Raw genomic sequence first — 26,998 nt, forward strand, 5'->3', positions numbered from 1 at the left:
CACACCACTGTATATATATATATACTATATATATATATATATATATATATATATATATATATATATATATATTATATATATATATATATTATATATATATATATTATATATATGTATATATATTATATATATACTATATATATATTATATATATACTATATATATACTATATATATATACTATATATTATATTATATTTATATAATGTGTGTATATGTGCGGTGTTATGTAATTTTGTTTTTCTTGTGGCAGGAATAGCACAGCTATCATAACAGTACATCAAGGAACAAAGCAATGTCTAGAATACTAATGACATTATTATGAATCGTAGTGATAATGTGAAACTCCTAGCTGAACAACTGTGCAGGAGCGTGTCAGAAATGTGAACAAATAGAAGGTGACCGAGATGGTGACAGTTCTGATTTCTTAGCATGCATTGATGATGTAATCCATTTAAATTACAATATACAGAAGTGGGCATCAGAAAGACCTTTATCCTTCCAGGCAATAACCTAAAACAAATGCACACACAGAAATGTGTTTTTTTTATTCTTTTAATCTGTTCTTTACCCAATGTCTTGAGGTGATGGCCAGTAAGCTCAGACTCTTGACTAGTGAATGATGGAGTTGTATCTTCATTTCACAAGCTTGGTCCCATTTGAACGTTCTTCACGTTTGTGCATTACACTGCTTTTCCAGGTGTGGTTTTGGACATTGTGCGCACTTTACTGCATAACCGCCAGTGGGTTATGTGACATGAGTAAACTGAGATTTTTCTTCTTTTTAAAACTGTTTGGTAGGGTTCAGTGTTTGCCCTTGTTGAAGCCTGTTCTGTCTTTGTTTTTTATCAAAACGTGACGAAAAGAATACTCCACCCAAACATTATGGATTTTTTTATATGGAACTTACCCCATGTAGCTTGTATTGGTGGATGAGAAAAAAAATTTTAATCTCATGCTTTCATGCAGAATGATAGAAAACTAAATTTGATAGTAATTTAATGGTGACGTGTTCTGTCTAGTGGCAAACAATGTGGGGAAAAAATGTCCCTGGAAAAGAAAAAAAAAAATTGTCACACAACTGGTATCTCATAATCCACATGTCTGTTATCCTTTTGTGTGTTTAAAAACCTGCAAATCAGTTTAAATTTTTGCTAAAATCTTAATGATACTTGCTTCTGGAAAACTCAGCATACAAGATAAATAGGAAAGGCGCATTCCCATAATACTGCACTTTCAAACTGAAGACGGGACTCTTGACCAATGAATGAGGGGGAGAGGCGGATCTTCAATTCAGATGCACTATATTATGAGAATACGCCCTTCCTGTTTTTCTGAAGTTGGTGTTGGCAGCGTGTGGGTGTGTACATTATGTGTGATTTTTTTTTTGTTATGTTTACAGTGCCCGTGTCTTCTGGAAGCTTGTGGTCAGTTTTATGAAGCTAAATGATCTCACTTTAAGTTGTGAAGTTATGCCCGTGATTGTCACTGCTTCTGCAGGTGTGAACTGCACTCCATTGTCCTAATGTGGGTGATTTGTTTCTTCTCAGGCTCTGTGGCGCACACTAAGGAACCCGGCAGACACCATCTCTCACGTGGCATACCGTGTGCTGGGCAAGTTTGGTGGCAGCAATCGCAAAATGCTGAAGGAATCGCAGAAACTCCAGTATGTAATGACTGAGGTGCAAGGCCCCAGCACAACCATTGAATTCTCCGACTGCAAGGCGTCTGTCCAGCTGCCCATGGAGAAGGTGAGTCTTTCGTCTTAGGGGCTAAAAACATGGATCTTGGGAAGCTCATTTTATTTTGGCACATTTATTTTATAAGAAGCTTGTCACTTCATGAACTTTCCTATTGGGTATCGGTGTCCTCTGCATGCTTAAGGCAGCGAATGGCCGAAAGGTGAAGTATTTGCTCCCCTTTATTTCAAGCCTTTATAGCACCTTTGTTGTTCACTTCGGGGTGTGTAATTCCACTTCATGCTAGATCTAGGACAGGTAGAGCCGCTTAAGTGGTAAGGCATCTTACTGTAAGTGGTTTCTGTGAACAGGATTGAGAGTTCGAACATATGAAATTCCTCATTTCAGCTCCTGGGCGAGAGGTTCCACTCCAGTGAGCTGAACAAAGCCTTCGTCTTCTCATTCAGACCCTGACTTGGCGATAGGCTGATGCCTTAAAGTAAAGAACCTGATGATTCCCAAACAGGGGGGTGGTGGGGGGGGGTGGTGGTTATATAAAAAAAAAAAAAAAAGCAGTGCAGAATTCACTAGCGGGGGCTCTTCAAAGGTCACTTTATCTACATAATTTCATATTAACTGTCTAATACGTGAATGATTGGATTTCTGCCTGCAGCAAGTCAACCGATAAAATTTCTTATTTCATGCCCTCCTAAATGAATTTTCCGCTGGGGGTCACATTGGTAAACACAACAGAAGACTAAAAAAAACCTACAGTGTTGAAATTAAAAAAATAAATAAATAAAAATAAAATTCAGCCACATGTGCTTTTAAAACAGATACTGCAGTGAGATAAGAGGGGGGATGCGTGTGTATGTTTATGTGAAGTCATGCATGGGATTATACGTCTTTTTTTTTTGTTTTATTTAATGTTCCTTCAAAATTAACCAAGAGATGGTTAGTCAGTAGGTGCAGGAGAACTGGCTAGAGTGCCTATAAAAAGTATTCAGCCCTCTTGGAAGGTTCAATTACTGTTTTACATGATGGATTAAATTTGGCTCTTTTGGCGCTGCTCAGCAGAGTAAAGACTCTCTAATTGGTTTATTTCCTTTGTTTTCCCAGTTGCAGCATACAACAACAACATCTATTTATATAGCACATTTTCATACAAATAATGTAGCTCAAAGTGCTTTACGTGATGAAGAAAGAAAAAAAAAGACAAAATAAGAATTAAAATAATTAACATAGGATAAAAGTAAGGTCCAATGTACAGGATGAAGAAAGAATAAAAAGGCAAAATAAATAAGAAAATAGAATTAGGGAGCACTAATTAACATAGAATAAAAGTAAGGTCCGATGGCCAGGAAGGACAGAAAAAACAAAACAAAACAAAAAAATCTGCTAGGGTCCCGAGGCCATGAGACCACCCAGCCCCCTCTAGGCATTCTACCTAACATAAATGACCTCAATCAGTTCTCCTGGTATTCAGGGTTCACATGGAAGAACTTGATGATGACGGTCATGTGGACCTCTGGCCTTTAATCCATCTGTGCAGGGACATCACGGTGCTTTGATCAGGTGGAGGGGGCGCAGATCACCAGCACAGAAAACTGGAAAAAGAACAGCAGAGAAAGTAGGGGTTAGTATGGATTTTGGAGCCATCATGAATGATATTGATAATTAAATGCATATACAGAATATCAGGATTGAAGTAAAATGAAGCTATGAGAAAGCCATGTTAAAGTAATGTGTTTTTTAAAGTGCTCCACCATATTAGCCTGGCGAATTTCTATCAGTCAGCTATTCCAGATTTGAGGTGCATAACAGCAGAAGGAACCTCACCACTTCTTTTAAGTTTATCTCTCGGAATTCTAAGTAGACCCTCATTTGAAGATCTAAGGTTACGATTTGGAGTGTAAGGTATAAGACATTCTGAAATATAAGATGGAGCGAGATGATTGAAGACTTTGTAAACCATCATCAGTATTTTAAAGTCAATTCTAAATGACACAGGTAACCAGTGTAGTGACATCAGAACTGGAGAGATGTGCTCGGATTTTCATTTCTGAGTTAAGATTCTAGCAGCTGCATTCTGCACTCATTGCAATCGATTGATGTCTTTATTTGGGTGGTCCTGACAGGAGTGCGTTACAGTAATCTAACCGACTGAAAACAAAAGCGTGAACTCATTTCTCAGCATTTTGCAATGTAATAAGAGATCTAACTTTTGCTATATTTCTTAAGTGAAAAAATGCTGTCCTAGTAATCTGATTAATATGTGATTTAAAATTCAGCTCAGAGTCAATAGTTACCCCTAAATTCTTTACCTCCATCTTCACTTTTAATCCTAATGCAACAAGTTTATTTCCAATTATAGCCAATCGCTAAAATGTCTGTTTTCTCCTTATTAAGTTTGAGAAAATTACTACTCATCCACTCAGAAACACGAGCAAGACATTTGAGTCAGTGAATCAAGAGTGTCGTAGTCATCAGGCGCTATTGATAAATACAGTTGTTTGTCATCAGGATAGCTGTGGTAGCTCACGTTATGCCCCAAGATAATCTGACCTAACGGAAGCATGTAAATCGAAAAGAGCAGCGGACCCAGGATAGAGCCTTGTGGAACACCATTTAGAATATCATGTGTCTTTGAAGTATAATTACCACAACTAAGAAAGAATTTTCTACCTACCAGGTATTAAGACCCTGCCAGAGAAGCCCACCCATTTACTAAGGCAATTTCTAAGAATATTGTGATCAATTATTTCAAATGCGGCACTCAGATCTAAGAGGATTAGGGTCACACAGTGTCAGTAGCGGGATATGGTCTAAATATTGTCTACATATGGTCATGTGAAAAGGTACGTACACCACATAGAAAACAGCGACTTTTTCAATATTGTCTGAACAGGCAAAAAACAGACTTGGCAAGGGACATCCAAAGCTTGCCATGTAATATGAAGTCAATCATTCTTCTGTAAGGAGGGTAATCTACAGGGAGATTCACTTGAAAGAGGCCCCGAATATTCTGTAATAACTCTCACTAGGACAACGCAATTTGGAGGAAACAATATGCAATGTGCTCCTCCGTATATGAAGCTTCGAACAAGACGGGATACCCCTGCATCGGAGCGATGAGGTCGGCGCCGGACAGCCATCACGACATTTAACCTCCGTCTGCAACTTCTGGGTACATACCGCCCGTACCCCTTCACTCAGTCACTCGACTTCTCATCAGGATGGTGGTGTACAGTATCGAGCAGCGTGTCTTCAAGGTGCGAGCCTCGTTTAAGTGATGTCAGAATCAATTGGATGAACGTGAGTTAACAGAAGGTGACTGCCAGCAAGATGGAGAAACGTGTCACACATCGGCAAGGAGCATGGCAGAAACTGAGTCCTCCTTTGGCAACAGGGTAACTTCAAAGGGGCTTTGGTCACCACGGTCACCGGATCTGACACCACCAGACTTATTCCTTTGGGGTCTGCTCAAAGGAAAAGTCTTATCGGAAACAAGCCTCACACTGTGGAAAATCTGAAGGAAAACATCCAATGTGAAATTGCTGCTATTCCTTCACCCCGAGACGCTTGCAGATATGTTCAGGAACATGGAGAGCCGTTTTCGAAATGTGTCTGGCAGAAAACGGAAACCAATTCCAGCCTTGCATGCAATGCACTCAATTACACATACGTCAAGGTATAGCGCACATTTTTTGTGTTCGGATTGCTTCATACTAACGAGAGTTACAATAGAATATTCAGGGCCTCTTTCGAGTGAATCGTATTTGAACGTAGAGTGTAGATTTCAGATGACTTCTGGTTTGTTCAGGACTGGACAGCCTAGATAACTCAGGCCTAAAAGTATGATACTAAAAAAAATGTCTCTAAGAACCATAGAATACGGGATTATGGGATCTGCAGATAACTCTTGCAAAAATTGGTGTCAAAGTGCATGCATCTACAGTCGGAAAGAGATTACACAAATGAGACCTGCGTGGGAGGTGTGCCAGGAAGAAGCCTTTGCTGCCTAAAAAGAACATTAGAGCAAGACAATAGTTTGCCATTGCACATCTAGGCAAAGACCAGGCCTTCTGGAGCAGATAAGTCAAAGACAGAGTTCTTTGGCCACAGTGACAGCAGACATGTTTGACAACATTTCAGCAGAAGAACCTCATACCAGCTTGGAAGTATGATGTTGGAAATGTTCTTATTTTGGGCTTGCTTTGCTGCCTCAGGGCCGGGGCAGCTTACACTCATTGAGGTAACTATGCAATCTGCATCATATGAAAGTATGCTTGAGGAGAATGTGAGGCCATCTGTCTCAGAGTTGAAGTTGAACCAGAAATTGACCTTTCAATGTGATAATGAGCCAAAGCACACTAGCTAATACACCAGGGAAATACAATACAATACGATACAATTTATTTTTGTGTAGCCCAAAATCACACACAAGAAGTGCCACAATGGGCTTTAACAGGTCCTGCATCTTGACAGCCCCCCAGCCTTGACTCTCTATGAAGACAAGGGAAAAACTCCCAAAAAAACCCTTGCAGGGTGGGAAAGGCAGTTCAAAAAGAGAGACTCCTTTCCAGGTTGGTTGGGCGTGCAGTGGGAAATGGCTCCAAAAGAAGAAATGGAGGGTTATTGACGGGCCTGCTCAAAGCCCTGATTTGAAATCCAATTAAAATGTTGTTGGTGGGATATTAAATGGGCAAGACGTGTAAGAAAACCCACAAACTTCTCGCAACTGAAGGAATTTTGCCTGGAAGGGAGGTCACAAATGTCACCGAGTCGATGTCAGAGCCTGGTGGGCAGTTCTGCAAAACTCCTACAAGAAGTCATTTCTGCTCTAGGAGGCAATACCAGCTTCTGAGGCCATGAGGGCCATGAGTGGACTTTCTTGTTCCCTAGCAGATCATTACATTCATCGATGTTTTTGTTAAATAATTGATTGAAAAGGTTTTTATTCAAGTACATTATCTTTATGTGTAAGAACTATTTATATGAAGACATACTGTTTGCATGCACCTTTTATTTGTAGGAACCATTTGTATGAAGATCTACGGTTTGCCTGTTCAAGTGTTTTCAAAAAGTCAAGTGTCCATGGGGTGTACTTACTTTTTCCACATGACTGTACGAATACAACATGACTCCTTTGCCTTATAGCGACAGTTTCCAACAGAACTTGTGAATTGAATACCGTAAGGGTCTGAGTACTGAGCCCTGCATGGCACCATATTTAACTTCTGAATATAAAGATGGAGTACTGCAAGCACATTTCTGAAATTGACTTCAACGATATGAACTGAACCATGCAAGGATGGTGCCTGAGAGCACAACATTATTTTCCATTCTGTTTATTGGAATCTAGTGGATAATAGTGTGTGTGTGTGTGTGTGTGTGTGCGCGCGCATTGTCTTTGTCTGTACAAGTGTGCATGTGCATGTCAGTAGATCATTATACTGTGAGATTACTGGAACACTTTTGAGACCCTCCCCGATGGGATGACACACCGAAATGCGATCGACGCGTCTGTTGAGGGGTGCTTGTCTGTCGTCAAGGCAACCGCCGGTTTGCAGTACCTTGTGGGTTCGCAGCCCCACAGAAACGACGGCAAGCTCACCACCTCCCGGCGCAATCCATCTGTCATCCGAAGGCTTTTGCGGAGAACACTATAACTAGGCCCCTGACCTGGTCCAAGCCCTTCCCGTTTGCTGCACCTGTGTGTAGTAGGGTGGTATCTCCCGCTGCAATAAATAATCTTGCTCTTCCTGCTTGAAGTTGAATAAAGCTGATTGTCCTGAAATCCTTAGACTCGGCCTCGTCTTTTGGGTGCCAGGCAGCGACTTGCACATCGCAATACATAGTGAGGATATAAGACAGAGAGAAAAATCGGTCTAGCTGTCGTATTGAATGCAGTACCTTGAGGTTTTCAGACCTATTAAATTTTCCGATGTTGCTGGGATACTAAAGATAGTTACACATCTTCTTCCAATCTGCATTTTTATTGCAAACAGGCTCGCTCAAACTTGCTTACTCTAGTCTCGGGGTCACAGGAGGGCTGCATCTGGCCTGCACCAGTTCATCTCGGGATCGCCAATTTACCCAAACATGCTTGCTTTTGTAGATAACTCTCCTCTTGGCCAAATCCTGCGTCTGGTCAAGCAGAGAACTTTTGAATATTAAATGTTTTCCCAAAAACTTCCCTCTCGTGCTTTCCAGCAAAGGTTTTGCCGTAAGATGAGATCCAGATTGAGCCTGTTGGACAAAATTCAAAGCCTAATTCCTGACACAAATGCTGTTCCTACAGTGAAGCCTGTTGGCAGCAGAATCGTGCTGTGGAGATGTTCCTTAGCAGCACAGATTAGGTGACATGGCGTAATTAAAGGAATATGGAGGAAACATGGTGCTGAAATATAGAATGGAATTTGTTACAGTCTGCTAAAAAATGTGAAGGTTTCGAGTTAATTCACCTTTAAAGCAGGACAAGCGCGAGTGTTGTGCCTCAGCCTGCGTTCCTCTCCTGGCTTTCGTTCAAATTTATGTTTGATGTCTCTTTTGTTCATTTTTGATCCCTGTTTATGCTGTTTTTGTATGTCTTTATTTATTTATTTTTTCTATGTATACAAGTTGCTTGTGTTATGAAACACATGTTTTGTGGGTGGTCCCCCAAGAGGCGGGACCAGCTGCCAATCACTGCCATTAACTGCCTTCTGCCCTATAAATCCAGAGGGTCTCCCACAGTTCCTGGCGGTGCCCAGGAGTGATGAGTTTACTTTGTGTCTTTTCTTATGCTTTCTGATTGCCTGCATTTTCAAACCTTTGCTCAGGTTTTGACAACAGCTTGGATTCTGTTTTGGGACTTTGTTTGCTTGGGATTGTTGTATTGCTTAGGGCAGGTTCTTTATGTCTTTGTACTCAATGGAGCTTTGTTTTATGTCTGAGCATTTTCATTAAGAATAAATCTTTTTATTACTTTCTTGTATACAAAGTATAGAAAAAGTATTGTAATCATCCAAAATTTTGACCTCAAGATTTTAATGAATCTCGATGTTTTAGACCTCCCTGACTCCCTGATTTACTTTCTCATAGGGAAAGTATTGTAATTGTCCAAAAATTCGATTTCGACATTTTGATGAATCTTGACGCAAGTCTGATTTACTTTCTCGTAGGGAAAATGTTGTAATCGTCCAAAGATTTTGATGTCGAGATTTTGATGAATCTCTACGTTTTAGACCTCCCAGAGTCTGATTTACTTTCTTGTGGGGAAAGTGTTGTAATCGTCCAAAAATTCAATTTTGAGATTTTGATGAATCTCGACGTTTTAGACCTCCCTATGAGAAAGTAAATCAGACTCAGGGAGAGTATTGTAATTGTCCAACAATTCGATTTCAACATTTTGATGAATCTTGACATTTCCGACCTCCCTGATTCCGATTTACTTTCTCATATGGAAAGTATTGTAATCATCCAAAAATTTGATTTCGACAGTTTGATGAATCTCTACGTTTTAGACCTCCCCGAGTCTGATTTACTTTCTTGTGGGGAAAGTGTTGTAATCGTCCAAAAATTCGATTTTGATGAATCTCGACATTTTAGACCTCCCTGACTTTGTTGTATACAAAGTATAGGGAAAGTATTGTAATCGTCCAAAGATTCGATGTCGAGATTTTGATGAATCTGGACGTTTTAGACCTCCCTACGAGAAAGTAAATCAGACTCAGGGAGAGTATTGTAATCGTCCAACAATTCGATTTCAACATTTTGATGAATCTTGACATTTCCGACCTCCCTGATTCCGATTTACTTTCTCATATGGAAAGTATTGTAATCATCCAAAAATTTGATTTCGACAGTTTGATGAATCTCGACGTTTTAGACCTCCCTGAGTCCAAAAATACCATTTTTGAGATTGTCTGTGTGTGTGTGTGTGTGTGTGTGTGTGTATGTAAATAAACACGATAACCTGAGTACGCTTTCAGTTAGACCAACCACATTTTGCTCGCATGTATTAGGTACAAAACGTAGATTTCTATCAACTTTTGAGCTATTTCCACTAGCTCAAAACTTTTACTTTTATAATAATTTTTCAATGTATTATTTATTTGATTTGATTTGGTTTGTTGGTCATGGTTCTTTAATTTACATAATAAAAAAATATAATCATTGTCTCCTCAAATATCCATCCCCATATCTGAGTATACGAGAAAGTCAAGGGGAGACCAATCCCAAATTTTTTATAAATAGTCTACAATACAATTTATTTTTGTATAGCCCAAAATCACACAAGAAGTGCCGCAATGGGCTTTAACAGGCCCTGCCTTTTGACAGCCTGCCCAGCTTTGACTTTCTAAGAAGACAAGGAAAAACTCCCAAAAAAAACCCTTGTAGGGAAACAAAATGGAAGAAACCTTGGGAAAGGCAGTAAAAAAGAGAGACCCCTTTCCAGGTTGGTTGAGCGCGTAGTGGGTGTCAAAAAAAGGAGATCAATACACAGAACAGAACGCAGAGCCCTTTTTTTGTGTCTTGCCAGGTTTTGGTAGTATCCACCCTTCTACTGCCTGGCAGTTATCGGATGTGCTTCAGGAACTTGTTAGGATTTATGTGCTTTGGGTTTTCTAAGTCACTACAACAAGGTCCAAGCAACAATTGGGGTGGCTCAAATAACAAGTAACATTCCCGAGCCTCAGCCCCAGTGAGAATCCATGACATGAATTGAAAATGGCAATCGACAAGCCCTCTCCTTAGAATATTGGCTGCAGCTCGTTCAGATGTGAAAGAGCTACAAAATCTAACTGAGGCTTACCACACTGTTTGTAATCTTGGTGTATCACTGGATTCATTGAGCCTCGCATAAACTTGTTAACTAAAATTGCTTTTTTTTCCCATTTCTGAAACATTGCTCCCTTTTGCTCTTTATTTAACAAGAAGGATGCTGAAACAGTGGTTCATGCTTTCATTACTTCCTGACTTCCATTATTATTGTAATTCCCAGCTCCCTGGTCTCTGCTAAAACACTCAATTCACTGCAATAAATTTGAAACTCTGCTGTGAGAGTTCTTCCTTACATTAAGCACACTGAGCATACTGGATGACTGCTGTTCTGTTTTACATTGACTACTGTTTTGTCCTGATAGGGTCCTGAAGTGACCCTATTGTCCCCATCTTTCAGCCTGTCAGCCTTGACTACTATTATGGTTAAATAGTTTCCCCTTTTTCTAACCCTACCCCTACCCCTAAACCTAACCCCCTGACCCCACACAATTAGATAAAGGACCAGAACAGGCAGGACGAAGGGAGGGGGGAGGGGGGTTGGAATAGGGGCATTGTAAACCCTTAAATTGGTTCTTTTTAAGCAACCAATTCAAACTCATTCCTAAATGACATTATAATACAGTCAGACATTGGTACTACTGCCATTGTTCCCTCTTATTTTTTTTAAACTGATGGGTGGGTGTGAGTAATAGATGAGCCGGTAATTTCCTTTCATGGACGATTTCTTCAACCCCACCACACAAGCTTTCCCCCTTTGAAGTATCAATCAATAGTTCACCGCAAAGCACCAGCGAATAAACGACAGTCCCCTGTGATGTAATGAATGCTTGCTTGCAACACACCAACACGAGTGGGAGTCTCCCATGAAGTCTTCATTGTTCGCCAAGAAGCACCAATATAGGAACGATGAGCAGTTGCCCCGTGAGTTTCATGAGTGCAGCTGGTCTAATATTTTAGCAAAAAATGCCCTAATTTTGCATGTACGACTGGATAACAGACATAGAAATTTATTTCATAGAAATGTTTTCATGTTTTGTTGCTGTACAACTTTGGTGTTACCATTGGCTTGTGTTATCTCTCTCTCTGTGTGTGTGTGTGTGTGTGTGTGTATGTGTGTATATATATATATATATATATATATATATATATATATATATATAATATAATAATGTGTGTGTGTGTTTGCGTGAACGTACTGTATGTGTGTATATATGTGTATACATCATATATATATACTGTATATAATACTTTATGTATATGTGTATGTAAATGTGTGTGTGTATATATATATATATATATATATATATATGTGTAGTGTATACAATATGTTATAAGTATGTATGTGTATATATGTTATATATATATATATATCTATATATATATATATATCTATATTTAATATATACAGCATATGTGTGTGTGTGTGTATATATATATATATATATATATATATATATATATATATATATATATATATATATATATATATATATATATACACAGTGGTGTGAAAAACTATTTGCCCCCTTCCTGATTTCTTATTCTTTTGCATGTTTGTCACACAAAATGTTTCTGATCATCAAACACATTTAACCATTAGTCAAATATAACACAAGTAAACACAAAATGCAGTTTGTAAATGGTGGTTTTTATTATTTAGGGAGAAAAAAAAAATCCAAACCTACATGGCCCTGTGTGAAAAAGTAATTGCCCCCTGAACCTAATAACTGGTTGGGCCACCTTTAGCAGCAATAACTGCAATCAAGCGTTTGCAATAACTTGCAATGAGTCTTTTACAGCGCTCTGGAGGAATTTTGGCCCACTCATCTTTGCAAAATTGTTGTAATTCAGCTTTATTTGAGGGTTTTCTAGCATGAACCGCCTTTTTAAGGTCATGCCATAGCATCGCAATTGGATTCAGGTCAGGACTTTGACTAGGCCACTCCAAAGTCTTCATTTTGTTTTTCTTCAGCCATTCAGAGGTGGATTTGCTGGTGTGTTTTGGGTCATTGTCCTGTTGCAGTACCCAAGATCGCTTCAGCTTGAGTTGACGAACAGATGGCCGGACATTCTCCTTCAGGATTTTTTGGTAGACAGTAGAATTCATGGTTCCATCTATCACAGCAAGCCTTCCAGGTCCTGAAGCAGCAAAACAACCCCAGACCATCACACTACCACCACCATATTTTACTGTTGGTATGATGTTCTTTTTCTGAAATGCTGTGTTCCTTTTACGCCAGATGTAACGGGACATTTGCCTTCCAAAAAGTTCAACTTTTGTCTCATCAGTCCACAAGGTATTTTCCCAAAAGTCTTGGCAATCATTGAGATGTTTCTTAGCAAAATTGAGACGAGCCCTAATGTTCTTTTTGCTTAACAGTGGTTTGCGTCTTGGAAATCTGCCATGCAGGCCGTTTTTTGCCCAGTCTCTTTCTTATGATGGAGTCGTGAACACTGACCTTAATTGAGGCAAGTGAGGCCTGCAGTTCTTTAGACGTTGTCCTGGGGTCTTTTGTGACCTCTCGGATGAGTCGTCTCTGCGCTCTTGGGGTAATTTTGGTCGGCCGGACACTCCTGGGAAGGTTCACCACTGTTCCGTGTTTTTGCCATTTGTGGATAATGGCTCTTACTGTGGTTCGCTGGAGTCCCAAAGCTTTAGAAATGGCTTTATAACCTTTACCAGACTGATAGATCTCAATTACTTCTGTTCTCATTTGTTCCTGAATTTCTTTGGATCTTGGCATGATGTCTAGCTTTTGAGGTGCTTTTGGTCTACTTCTCTGTGTCAGGCAGCTCCCATTTGAGTGATTTCTTGATTTAAACAGGTGTGGCAGTAATCAGGCCTGGGGGTGGCTACAGAAATTGAACTCAGGTGTGATACACCACAGTTAGGTTATTTTTTAACAAGGGGGCAATTACTTTTTCACACAGGGCCATGTAGGTTTGGATTTTTTTTCTCCCTAAATAATAAAAACCATCATTTAAAAACTGCATTTTGTGTTTACTTGTGTTATATTTGACTAATGGTTAAATGTGTTTGATGATCAGAAACATTTTGTGTGACAAACATGCAAAAGAATAAGAAATCAGGAAGGGGGCAAATAGTTTTTCACACCACTGTATGTATATATATATATACAGTAATCCCTCGCTACTTCGCGGTTCACTTTTCGCGGATTCACGACTTCGCGGGTTTTTAAATACAAGTGATTGCCCGCCTATCGCGGAAGTTATGTTCCAGACCCATCAGCAACAGGAGAAAATCCGCGATATAGAAAGACCATATAAATAAACATTTTTATAGTTTAAGCCTTAAAATTCCCATCCCACATGCTTTAAACACATGTAAACTTATAAAACACACTTTGTTAACACATATGATATGTGGATGTCGGGCTAAGGATATGAGTAACATCTCACTATTATAAAACATTTTAACTTCACGCAAGACAAGACAGTGAGACAGGAAAATAGGTGATGTACACCTAAAAGCCTGATTGTACAGGCTTTTAAATTATTGACACGCAGAGCGACAAGCAGCACAAAGCCAGCACAAAGTCCACTTCTCCTTAGCGTTCATTCAGCTCCCCACCCCCTTGACAATGCGAAGTGGCAGGAGCTTACTGCGCCTCCGGGGAGGGGGGTTTGAGCGAAGGTGCGTTCAGCTCTCACACACCCACACACTCCTCGCGCAGAGCGACAAGCAGGCATTTTGGCAGAAGCAGCACAAAGTCCATTTCTGCTCAGCGTGAGTTCAGCTGCCCCCCTTCACAAAGCGAGTGCAGACACATTGACGTCTGATCGCTGCGTGCAGGCAGTGTGCAGTGTTGGTCTGTGGTGTTTAAGAATGTAGAAAGTGTTTAAGAGCATAGGAAGTGTTTATAAGAGCGTGGGAAAGGTTAACAAGAGAGTGAGAAAGGTTTATAAGAGTGTGGGAAGGGTTTATAAAGCCTTAAAATATGTATAAATAATAAAATAAATATAGGTCGCTACTTCGCGGATTTTCACCTATCGCGGGGGGCTCTGGAACGTAACCCCCGCGATAGGTGAGGGATTACTGTATATATATATATATATATATATATATATTACATTCATGGCATTCGTAGTCTGAATCACAGTCTGATTGTATGGGTGGTTACCTACCAGGTAACGCTTGTGGTTGGTCAGCAGGTCGGCTAACATCAGCCACGGTGTCCTCTTTCAGTTGCAAGAAGCAGATCATAGAATGGTTGAAATAGTTTTACTGTCAAATAATGCACAGAGTACACGACACGTGTTTTGCCCTAATTCTGGGCTCATCAGGCGTACACACTCACTGCACTCCCTCTCGGGAATCGAACCTCAGACGTTAGCCGATTTGCTGACCAACCACAAGCATTACCTGGTAGGTAACCACCCATACAATCAGATTGTGATTCAGACTACGAATGCCATGAATATATATATCTCTATATATAATCTTCATTTGGATCTTGATCTTTGTTTGTCCGTGAATGAATTAGAAGAAGAAGCACTAGATGGCAGTAGAGAGACCGCTAAAACATAGGCATTGCATTAAGAATCTCCTCCAGGCTTATAGTACTGAAGACTGTAGTACTCCTGTCACACCTCAAAACACAGACATTCAAACTAAACAAATTGTTGTGCTTTAAATTAACTAATCTTTATATATAATCTTCATTTGGATTCTTGATCTTTGTTTGTCCGCGAATTCATGTTCCCCTGACACTGCCTTGGTTGTTACTTTTCTTTACAAACACTGTCGATACCACTCTTTGTGTTTAGATCTGGTGTTGACACCGTGCTTTGTGTTTAGATCTGGCATCGACACCTGCTTCGTTGTCGAGACTGTGGTTTTTTCTGTTTCTATCCACCGTTGTTGGCAGCACTTCGTCCAAATCGAATGTTCACCCGCTTCTTGGAGTCGGCAGTCAGAGTATATAAGTTGGACACACTTCTGTGATTTTCCATCAGTCGGTGTTTGGAGTTCAAGAAAGAAACATGGGTTCTTCCTTACTCTTTGGATTGCCACAAAGCAACCTGCGAGATTGGAGAAAGGTTGAGAAGAAATCGTGAGAGGAAACGACAGCGTCGTGAAAACGAGATGGACTGTGAACAGAGAGAAGCAGAAATGCTCCTCCACCACCACATAATTACTATTCGGACAATGATTCCGAGTAGGCCGTTCCTATTGAATCAATGTCCAAGGGTTTTGTTTTGTAATTTTGTTTCCCTTATAAAAAATCATAATGCTGTGCGACGAAGGGCCCAGTTCACGACTGGCAGCCGTGTTTAAACAGGGAGCCCTTCACAGACAATTTTAACACGCACAACGAAGTTGTGTGCACACGGCTAGTATATATATATATATATATATATATATATATATATATATATATATATACACACACACACACACAGTGCATCCGGAAAGTATTCACAGCGCGTCACTTTTTCCACATTTTGTTATGTTACAGCCTTATTCCAAAATGGATTAAATTAATTTTTTTCCTCAGAATTCTACACACAACAGCCCATAATGACAACGTGAAAAAAGTTTACTTGAGATTTTTGCAAATTTATTAAAAATAAAAAAATTGAGAAAGCACATGTACATAAGTATTCACAGCCTCTGCCATGAAGCTCAAAATTGAGCTCAGGTGCATCCTGTTTCCCCTGATCATCCTTGAGATGTTTCTGCAGCTTCATTGGAGTCCACCGGTGGTAAATTCAGTTGACTGGACATGATTTGGAAAGGCACACACCTGTCTATAGAAGGTCCCACAGTTGACAGTTCATGTCAGAGCACAAACCAAGCATGAAGTCAAAGGAATTGTCTGTAGACCTCAGAGACAGGATTGTCTTGTGGCACAAATCTGGAGAAGGTTACAGAAAAATTTCTGCTGCTTTGAAGGTCCCAATGAGCACAGTGGCCTCCATCATGCCGATAAACTGCCGGCCATATAGCTCAATGTAAATAATATATATAATCCAAAGTGTGATGGTCTGTCTGTCTCTCTGTCTGTTCGCTTTTTCACGAGAGAACTCCTTAACAGATTTAGATCGTTTTTTTTTTCTTTTTTTCTATAATTTGCTTGCACCTTCCAGTTGGTTTTGTGACTTCTCTCATTGCGTTTAAGTATCATAGTTCGCTTGCGGTACCGATTTATTTGCGCCAATCCGAGGGAGAAGCAGAGGGCTGAGGGGAGGTGGGCAGGACCTCCTCACATACACACCAGCCTCAGGGCGTCTACCTTACATCCGTTTAGCCAGCGAACGAGAGAGCTACTTAATGGATTTTGATCGGGTTTTTTTCTATAATTTGCTTGAACATTTCAGTTGATTTTGTTGCGCTAAGAATCATAGTTTGCTTGCAGGAGTGATACATTCACGCTAATCCGAGACAGAGGCGGCGGGCTAAGGGGAGGGGAACTGTGACGTTGGGGGTAGGGAGCCGGGCAGTGCCCTCCTCACTGACCTGTTTCGCTACTATGCGGGCAGAGCTGCAGGAGACGGCTAACATTGTATACAATGCTTGTTGTCACCACCTGATTGGTATGCCAGACGGATTTTCTCCCTGCATATGTGGAGGGAAAACACAAAGTGTTTTCGTTTGAGGGGTTCATTATTTTTTCATTTTTTTTCCCAAGCACTAGGTTGTACCCCACTTTTGGGTTGCAAGTTTCTATTCCTTATAATGGTAGTTGGGTCGTGGTGGGTCACGTCTTTAATTGTCGTAACTGTATCTCGCTGGATTCCCCCACAAACTTTGATGTCCATGCTAGATTTGCCAAGGTGGATTTCAGATTTTTGGGCTCAATTCATCAAGGGGCTAACACTCCCTGACCATCATTTACCATGGTACCCAACAGCCAAATCCCAATGCTCTAACAATTCATAGTGGGGAAGCCCACTTTTACGCTGCCCTGACGATCATGCTTGATTCACCAAGTCAGACACCGCCTCCACCCACTTTGGTGGGTCATGAAGACACTCGCATGGAAGAAAAAGTGAGTTGCGACACCAGAAAGGTTGGGAAACACAACATTAGCTGACTTTACTGAGAATATGTTGTTGTCCTGCTTAGATTCACTGTATATTGTGTCTTCACTGCTAGATTAAGTATGTAATGTTCGTAGCGCAGATTGGGTAATGTTAGGGACAGCCCTACCAAGTATATAATTCTGATCTTAGTATCACAGGCTGGATGGGGGTGTGGGGGTGGGTGTGTGTTAGCCATATATATTAGAAGCTTGAGAAATGCAGAGTGAGATAAAGGAGTTGGAGCATAATTTTATTTTAGGGGTCACGGTGGTGCAGTGGTCGGCACTACTGCCTCACTGCTCAGATCTCATTTTTGTCTGCAGTAATCAGTCCAGCATAGTCGGCAGACACTTCCTTAGCCTTCAGGGACGCTTAACAAACAGGTTTCGCTAGCTAAGCGGATGCAAGATACACTCCCAACACATGCCGAGAGGTAGAGCGACTCGAACGGAGGCTGGCGCGTGACTGAGGATGGCCCCTCCCCGGCTCCCGACTCCTGAGGCCCGGCTCCCGACTCCTGAGGCCCCGCCCCGGCTCTCGACTCCTGAGGCCCCGCCCTGGCTTCCCTCCCCTCGGTCCGCAGCTTGTCTCTTGGATTTGTGCAAATAAATCTGTGCCACAACTGAACTCTTAATACTAAGCACGATGAGAGAAGTTGCAAAATAAACTGGAATGTTGAAGCAAATTATAGAATAAAACCCGATCTAAATTCGTTAAGCAGTTCTCTTGTGAAAAGCAGGCAGACAGACAGACAGACAGACAGACGTTGGATTTTATAGAGATAACACAGGCAAAATCAACCGGAATGTTCAAGCAAATGACAGCAAAAAACCCGATCTAAATCTGTGAAGTAGTTCTCTTTTGAAAAACAGACTGACAGCTGTTGGACTTTATATATAGAGAGAGATGTTCCTTTCAACGTCTTCGCCCGCCTCAAGGCCAAGTGAATTCAGTGGGGTTCGCTCATCACTGCTGTTCGGAGCTCATTAATGTGCAGTGCCACATCTGGATGTTTAGTAGAGCTTTATTGTGGAGCCCACCTTTGCAGGTTAGCGGTCTTAGAAAGCCTATTAATGCTCTGCTCCATTCCTTCGGTTTGGCTGCTGCTGTCTAATACAGAAGTCACAGCCAGCTTAGTATAACGCTGAGTCCCGTCTTGCCAGCTGCCCTTTTGGTTTGCTCTTAGGTTGTGCTTGTGCTTCCTTTTCATACCTTTATGTGTTTTTTCTTTTCTTTAGAGGTATGGGACATAATCAAAATTGCTTCTTGACTTTAAATGATTTTCTTTTTGACAATTCAGATGTAGGTCAAGAATGAGCAGCTGCTTAGATTTGCTAGAGTGCCTTGCACCTGCATGTTACATACGCTGAAAAAGCAAAGTGTCTTCTCCAAATAAATCTCAAATTATACCATTTTTTTTTTCGGAGAGCTTGGGGCATGTGTTTTGTAATTTTTGCGGCCGGCGTGTTTTTGCAGAAGAGTCTTAATTGCATTCCTCTGTCTCGCAGCGGCGTTTCAATACGCTCGCGCACGTATTCTCTGCCACTAATGTCATCCGCATCTTTTTGTCTCCGTCGGTAATGACAGCAAGATGGACTTGTTTGTTATTTATAATAAATGCCTCCCGAGCTCGCATTCTCCTGCCCGCTCCTGAAGGACACTTCGGCGCTCAATCTTGTCCCGGTTGCGCCGATGATCTCTTGGCTGGCTACACGTTGCTCTCACGGCTTTAGAAGCAGTTTGATCCCGAGGGCCCTCTGAAATCCTTTTCACATTTTAAGGTCAAGCCTCAGAGATGTTTGGTGAAAATAAAATCCCCTAGAAAGGCTTCCTGACAAACACATCTGCCGATTTTAAGGGAAACATGAGCAAACGTTAGTAATGGTGCAGCGATCAGCGGTGAGCACGGTCCCAGCACTGCTCTAGTGAGCCAAGAAGCCCAGCCTGCCAGATCCCAGGATGAACCGGGAACACGTGCTGTGCATACTGAGAGGCTAAACTTGGTATACTGCAACAAAAAAAAAGAAAGTTTTTAGTTGCTTCAGGTGTTATTTGTGTTACTAAATGCGTGTTGGTAGCTCAAGGTGTAAAAGTCTTAACACTGCAGAACATAAAAATAAATAAGAATGTAATGTCTCTTTTGAATACACTTTGTACATACTTAAATGTATTTATCAAAAGTATCTGAGCAGCGTCTGAATACAGTGATCCCTCGCTATATCGCGCTTCGCCTTTCGCGGCTTCACTCCATCGCGGATTTTATATGTAAGCATATTTAAATATATATCGCGGATTTTTCGCTGCTTCGCGGGTTTCTGCGGACAATGGGTCTTTTCATTTCTGGTACATGCTTCCTCAGTTGGTTTGCCCAGTTGATTTCATACAAGGGACGCTATTGGCAGATGGCTGAGAAGCTATCCAGCTTACTTTCTCTCTCCCTCTCTCTCTCTCTCTCTCTCTCTTGCGCTGACCTAGGGGGGTGTGAGCAGGGGGGCTGTGTGCAGCTGCTTCCTGAAGGACATGCTGCATGGAGCTTCGCATACTTAAAAGCTCAAAGGGCACGTATTGATTTTTCACTGTTTGTTTTTCTCTGTCTCTCTATCTCTTCCTGTTCCTGACAGAGGGGGTGTGAGCTGCCGCCTTCAACAGCTTTGTACCGGCGGTGCTTCGCATACTTAAAAGCCAAAAAGCCCTATTGATTTTTTTTTTGACTGCTTGCTTTGCACTCCTTTGAAAAGGAAGATATGTTTGCATTCTTTTAATTGTGAGACAGAACTGTCATCTCTGTCTTGTCATGGAGCACAGTTTAAACTTTTGAAAAAGAGACAAATGTTTGTTTGCAGTGTTTGAATAACGTTCCCGTCTCTCTACAACCTCCTGTGTTTCTGCGCAAATCTGTGACCCAAGCATGACATTCTAAAAATAACCATATAAACATATGGTTTCTACTTCGTGGATTTTCCTATTTCGCGGGTGGCTCTGGAACGCAACCCCCGCGATGGAGGAGGGATTACTGTAATGCGTACCTTTTTTCCTTGCCCTACTTACTACATCTGCGTCTTCTCACTGGCCTTTCATTCTTAAAGCTGACGTCACATGACTTTTGTCGCGGGGCACATCAGATTTGCTGATCTCGTTGCTGCCCCATGTCCTATTACAGTGGACCCCCCGTTTGCGAGCATAATTCGTTCCGGAAATGTGCTCGCAGTCCAAAGCACTTGTATATCAAAGTGAATTTCCCCATAAGAAATAATGGAAACTCAGATGATTCGTTCCACAACCCAAAACTGTTCATATAAAAATGATTAATACAAAATATAAAGTAAAAATACATAAAACAAATGAACCTGCACTTTACCTTTGAAAAGAATCCTGGCTGGTGTGAGTGAGTTTCTAAACTCTTGTGGGATTGCACCCAACGGGACGACAAGCGGAAGAGCGTCCCAAAGCAATCGCAGTCTCCCAGCGCTGTAGCAGTTCGCCGTAAAAGTGAATCCGAAAAGATCGCGGACATGCTATAAGCGCCTGCCGTCGATGGATGATACAAGGAACATTATAAATGCGCAGGGCCCTGCCTGACTGCTGTGTCTGTGTATAGGAGAGCGGCAGATCCCGCTACAATAAATAACCGCGCTGTTGTTGTTTCAAGCTGAATAAAGCTGGTGTCGCTAAAGTACTGAGATTCAGCCTCGTATTTTGGGGTGCATGACAGGGACTCGCACGTCACAACAACACGCACATGCACACACACACAGTCACAATGCTGTAGTAAACAGTATACGCTCATACGGATGTTGTCTATATGAGTGAGGCACGCCGACTTAGACGGAGAATAGGAGACGATTGCCCACAATCCCCCAGCAAGAGAGAGAGAAGAACCATCAGCTCAGTTGTGATCACGTGACATTCAGCAGACAAAGCGTATACATACTACTCGTATTGTGAGACCTCGCTCGTTTATCAAGTCAAAATTTATTAAAAATTTTTGCTCTTCTTGCAAAACACTCGTAAACCAAGTTACTCGCAAACCGAGGTTCCACTATACATGACTGAAAGTCACAGCACATGTCACATTTACCGACTGAGCGAGCTGCGGTCGTCACAGTGGCCACCCATTTCGTGACTTACTGAGACTCATTGCCGTTTATAAACAGTAGCAACCTGCATTTCAACAGTTGAGATACAGTGGATTGAAAAAGTATTTGACCCCCTAGACAAAGTTTAAATATCCTGTAATATTTTTCTTTGACAATGCATCTTTAGTTTCATACTCTTACATATAAATGAGGGCCTCTTGGACAATACATTTTCACTAAAAAATCCTGAAAATCAAATGATGCTGCAATGATAAAGAACATATCAGTGAAATCTGCTGTTGCATACTGTAAGTAATCGACCCCTGATAGCTCAGAGGCTGTGAGATTGTTAACAATGCAATAATAAGGGTGTAAACAATCAAGCCCTGAACCCTCTAGCGTGTCGACTGGTCTCTAAGTGATTCCTTAGGTCAGTTCTTAGGAACACAAAACTGAGAAATCAGTACAAGTGGCTTATGTGGTGAAACCTCAGAAATGAAGACAAGGGAACTTTCGAATGACTTGAGTCGCACTGTGATTATGAAGTTTAAAGATGGCAATGGTCCCAAGAAGACTGCCAAGCTCCTTAGCCTCAGTGTGTCCACTGTGAAGGCCATCATAGCGAAGTGGAAGACAACTGGAAGCACAGTGAAGCGGCCTACGTCAGGCTACCCTGTTCAAATAACAAAGAAAATGTCAAGAAAACCAGTCAGAAACGTAAGAGCAAACCCTAAGGTGACTCTCAGTGACCTGCAGCTGGAGTGGATGTGCACAAGACTACGATATTGAAGGTTTTGCGCAGAGAGTTGCCAGAAAAAAAGCCACCACTAAAAAAAATGTCATCTGAAAGCTCGATTAGAATTCGCTAACAGACATCTTGACAAGAGTCCTGCATTCTGGAGTAGTCATGTACTTTGGTCTGATGAAACAACAATTGAACTCTTTGGCCTCAACACAAAGGCGTTTGTCTGGTGGATAGAAGGGACTTCCAATGATCCGGTAAACACCAGACCTACCATCAAGCATGGTGGGGTGGGGGGTGTGGGGGGGGTGCATCGTGCTTGGGGGGCTGCTTCTCTCAGGGCAGGCACTGGGTCCCTTGTCCGTATTGAAGGAAAAATGAACAGTAAGAAGTATATCCTGATTTTAGAAGAAAACCTTCAAAGCCATGAAACTGGGACTCGGACGACGCTACCACTTTCAGCAGGACAAGGACCCGAAACACTGGGCAAAAGGAGCCAAAGCATGGTTTGACAAAACGAAGATTCAAGTTATGCAGTGGCCTAGCCAGAGTCCGGATCTGAATCTGATTGAAAGTTTGTGGCGTGATCTCAAAATTGCAGTTCACAAACAAAAGCCTTCACACTTTACCCAGCTGGAGCAGTTCTGTAAGGGAGAATGGGAAAAATGGCCTCCATCCAGGTGAGCTAAGCTTGTAGATGGCCAACCAAAGCGATGGCAAACAGTTATTGGTGCTGCTGCCACGTATTGACTGGGTGTCATGTGAAGGGGTCCATTACTTTTTCAACAGCATTTTTCACAACATGACTGTCAATTTGCATTTGTTTAGTTCACCGAGCTCTAAATGTGCACACAGAGAAATCAAAGTGCATTTGTGATTTATAGTTTGTAATGATGTGAGATGGATATACGGTGGCTTTCCAACCCACTGTACACTGGAATATGGAGTGTGCTTACCGAAAGGTGTGAATCTTAGTGCGTCAGTTTTTAGATCAGTCTACCTAACAACATGTCGGGCCTGCAGTGGCCTACGAAACAGCAGGAGTTTGTCTGGCCACGGATTCTACGAGATGCTGGGTGTGTTGGACCAGGTGGAAATGATGTGCAGTTGCAAATTGGACATCTGCACAGTGTTGCTGCAAACCTCATCCTATACTCATCGTCCCAAAGATGCTCAATATGGGACCGTGCAGGCCACTGAAGCAAAGAGAACACACTGTTGTGTTCCCTTTTGGTGACGATACGTGCCATGGTGGCGTTATCAGGCTGGAAGTGTCCATCCGAGTGTGGAAGAATCAAAATAGCTGAATTGCTAACTCAGCACAGGGAATTGTCTTTTCAACTGACTCAGTATGTTTTGAGGAAGGCAATCATCCATGAGCCTGTCCCTTTATCCAGCTAACTGAATTCGGGACCATCGAGACTGGTGTGTGTTTAAGTAAAAGTGTTCTTTCCCTTTTTTGTTTGTTTTTTTTTTCCTCGGCCTTTCCATACTTCAAGTACACTGTATCAGGACTTCCTGAAGGCGGTGGAGATGATTGTGAGGTGTCTTTATAGGGTCATCTGAAAGGCAATGTCTTGTCATGAGAATAGTAGGAGCGAAAATGCAGGCTGAAACCGGAATAGACAGATAGATAGATAGATAGATAGATAGATAGATAGATAGATACTTTATTAATCCCAATGGGAAATTCACAATAGCTGACAGAAACAAAGCATACCCCATTATTTACTTAGACTTTCAAAACTCCTTCGACTCCGTCGGCCCACAGCAAAGGTTAATTCTGAAACTGAGAAGGTGTAGGCATCAGAGCAAAACTGGATCTCCAGTTGTTTAGCAGGCAGGAGATGGAGAATACACATTGGAGCGTACCAACCTTCCGCTTGGCCAGAGATACAGTTAGGTCCATAAATATTTGGACAGAGACAACTTTTTTCTAATTTTGCTTCTGTACGTGACCACAATGAATTTTAAATGAAACAACTCAGATGCAGTTGAAGTGCAGACTTTCTTCTTTAATTCAGTGGGGTGAACAAAACGATTGCATAAAAATGTGAGGCAACTAAAGCATTTTTTGAACACAATCCCTTTATTTCAGGGGCTCAAAAGTAATTGGACAAATTAAATAACTGGAAGTAAAATGTTCATTTCTAACACTTGGTTGAAAACCCTTTGCTGGCAATGACAGCCTGAAGTCTTGAACCCCTGGACATCACCAGATGTTGGGTTTCCTCCTTTTTAATGCTCTGCCAGGCCTTTACTGCAGCGGCTTTCAGTTGCTGTTTGTGTGTGGGCCTTTGTGTCTGAAGTTTAGTCTTCAACAAGTGAAATGCCTGCTCGGTTGGGTTAAGATCAAGTGACTGACTTGGCCATTCAAGAATTTTCCACTTCTTTGCTTTAATAAACTCCTGGGTTGCTTTGGTTGTATGTTTTGGGTCATTGTCCATCTGTATCATGAATCAATTTGACGTCATTTAGCTGGATTTGAGCAGACAGTATGTCTCTGAACACCTCAGAATTCATTTGGCTGCTTCTGTCCTGTGTCACATCATCAATAAACACTAGTGTCCCAGTGCCACTGGCAACCATGCATGCCCAAGCCATCACACTGCCTCCCTCCACCGTGTTTTACAGATGACGTGGTATGCTTTGGATAATGAGCTGTTCCACGCCTTCTCCATACTTTTTTCTTGCCATCATTCTGGTAGAGGTTGATCTTGGTTTCATCTGTCCAAGGGTTTTTCCAGAACTGTGCTGTCTTTTTTAGATGTTCTTTAGCAAAGTCCAATCTAGCCTTTCTATTCTTGAGGCTTATGAGTGGCTTGCACCTTGCACTGCACCCTCTGTATTTACTTTCATGCAGTCTTCTCTTTATGGTAGACTTGGATATCGATACGTCTACCCCCTGGAGAGTGTTGTTCACTTGGTTGGCTGTTGTGAAGGGGTTTCTCTTCACCATGGAAGTGATTCTGCGATCATCCACCACTGTTGTCTTCCGTGGACGTCCAGGTCTTTTTGCGTTGCTGAGGTCACCAGTGCTTGCTTTCTTTCTCAGGATGTACCAAACTGTAGATTTTGCCACTCGTAATATTGGAGCAATTTCTCGGATGGGTTTTTTCTGTTTTCGCAGCTTAAGGATGGCTTCTGTCACCTGCATGGAGAGCTCCTTTGACCGCATGTTGTCTGTTCACAGCAAAATCTTCCACATGCAAGCACCACACCTCAAATCAACTCCAGGCCTTCTATCTGCTTAACTGATAAGGACATAACGACGGACTTGTCCACACCTGCCCGTGAAATAGCCAAAGAGTCAATTGTCCAATTACTTTTGATCCCCTGAAATGAAGGGATTGTGTTCAAAAAATGCTTTAGTTGCCTCACATTTTTATGCAATCGTTTTGTTCACCTCACTGAACTAAAGCTGAAAGTCTTCACTTCAACTGCATCGGAGTTGTTTCATTTAAAATTCATTGTGGTAATGTACAGAACCAAAATTAGAAAAAAGTTGTCTCTGTCCAAATATTTGTGGACGTAATTGTACCTTGCCAACTTTTTACATTCTTGGCAAAGATATCACAGCTATATTCTTGCCCCGATAGCAAAACCAAAAATATTGTACATCAAGAGGCCCTCGGATACAAAAGCTGTCAGTATTAATTCTTCTCAATACAAATGATTACATTTAAAAAATTTTTTTATTAATTTTTAAAGTTTGTCCTGTTTCACTCTACTGCGTGGGCGAAGCCATGGGGGACAGCTAGTAAATTATAAATACGAAATGGGAGACACTGAGCTAAAGGAAGCAAATTTTGAAAAGCATTAAGAGGTTTATGTTCATACAACAGTTTCATCAACTAAGCAATGTACAAAAAACAATTAGAAATGCAAATAAAATATAAGGTTAAATCATAAAGACTGTTGAATAGAAGTCAAGAGACGTTATGTTCAGACCATTTAATGCACTAGTGAGACCACCTCTGGGGTACTGTGTGCAGATCTGGTGACCACGGCACAAGAAAGACATAACAGCACTTGAAGCTGTGCAGAGGAGAGCAGCCAAGTGCATAATGGGAGTTGAGGACATGCCCTGCTGTGACAGACTCGGAGAATTAAACCTGTTTAGTCTGAGCAGAGGAGACTACGTGGGGACCTTATCCAGCTTTTTTTAAATCCTCCAAGGCATTGATAAAATAGATCCAGCAACATTCTTTTGGATTAAAGGGGGATCACATACTCAAAAACACCAGTGGAAATTAAGGGGAAGTGAATTGAGGACTGAAGCCAAGAAGCCCTTCTTTATGCAAAGAGTTGTGGGAATCTGCTATAAACGTCCCAGACATGGAGCTGAAGCAGAAACCTTGACAACCTTTGAGAAGAACCTGGATAAGATATTGGGACTGATAGCTAAACAAATGGGCTTGATGGACTGACTGGTCTCCTCATGTTTGTCAGATTTCTTATGTATGAATTTTGGCAAGTCCTCCAAACATCCCATAAATTAAACCTTTTGCTGATTTTTTTAAAATTTTATTTATTTATTTATTTACTAGACAATGAGCCTGTTTCGACAATGTAAGATGAAACAGGCACAAGTGGAATAGTATAATATATAATAAGTTTAAGCACCACAAACCTGATATAGGTGTATTGAATGCATGCGTAATTAGGCCTTGAGCTGTAGTCGAA

General features: G+C 41.4%; 1 protein-coding gene across 4 annotated transcripts in view; it reads left to right on the forward strand.

Annotated features, from left to right (window-relative positions):
- trrap (transformation/transcription domain-associated protein) overlaps positions 1-26,998 on the forward strand; it is a 227,557-nt gene that overhangs the window by 65,765 nt on the left and 134,794 nt on the right. For all 4 annotated transcript variants that reach the window (XM_051933670.1, XM_051933671.1, XM_051933672.1 and 1 more), the window contains exon 21: positions 1,550-1,750. In XM_051933670.1, the coding sequence (XP_051789630.1) occupies positions 1,550-1,750 (201 nt within the window). The remainder of the gene's footprint in view (positions 1-1,549; positions 1,751-26,998) is intronic.

This window comes from Erpetoichthys calabaricus, chromosome 11 (genome assembly GCF_900747795.2).
Source record: "Erpetoichthys calabaricus chromosome 11, fErpCal1.3, whole genome shotgun sequence".
NCBI classification, from domain to species: domain Eukaryota; kingdom Metazoa; phylum Chordata; class Cladistia; order Polypteriformes; family Polypteridae; genus Erpetoichthys; species Erpetoichthys calabaricus.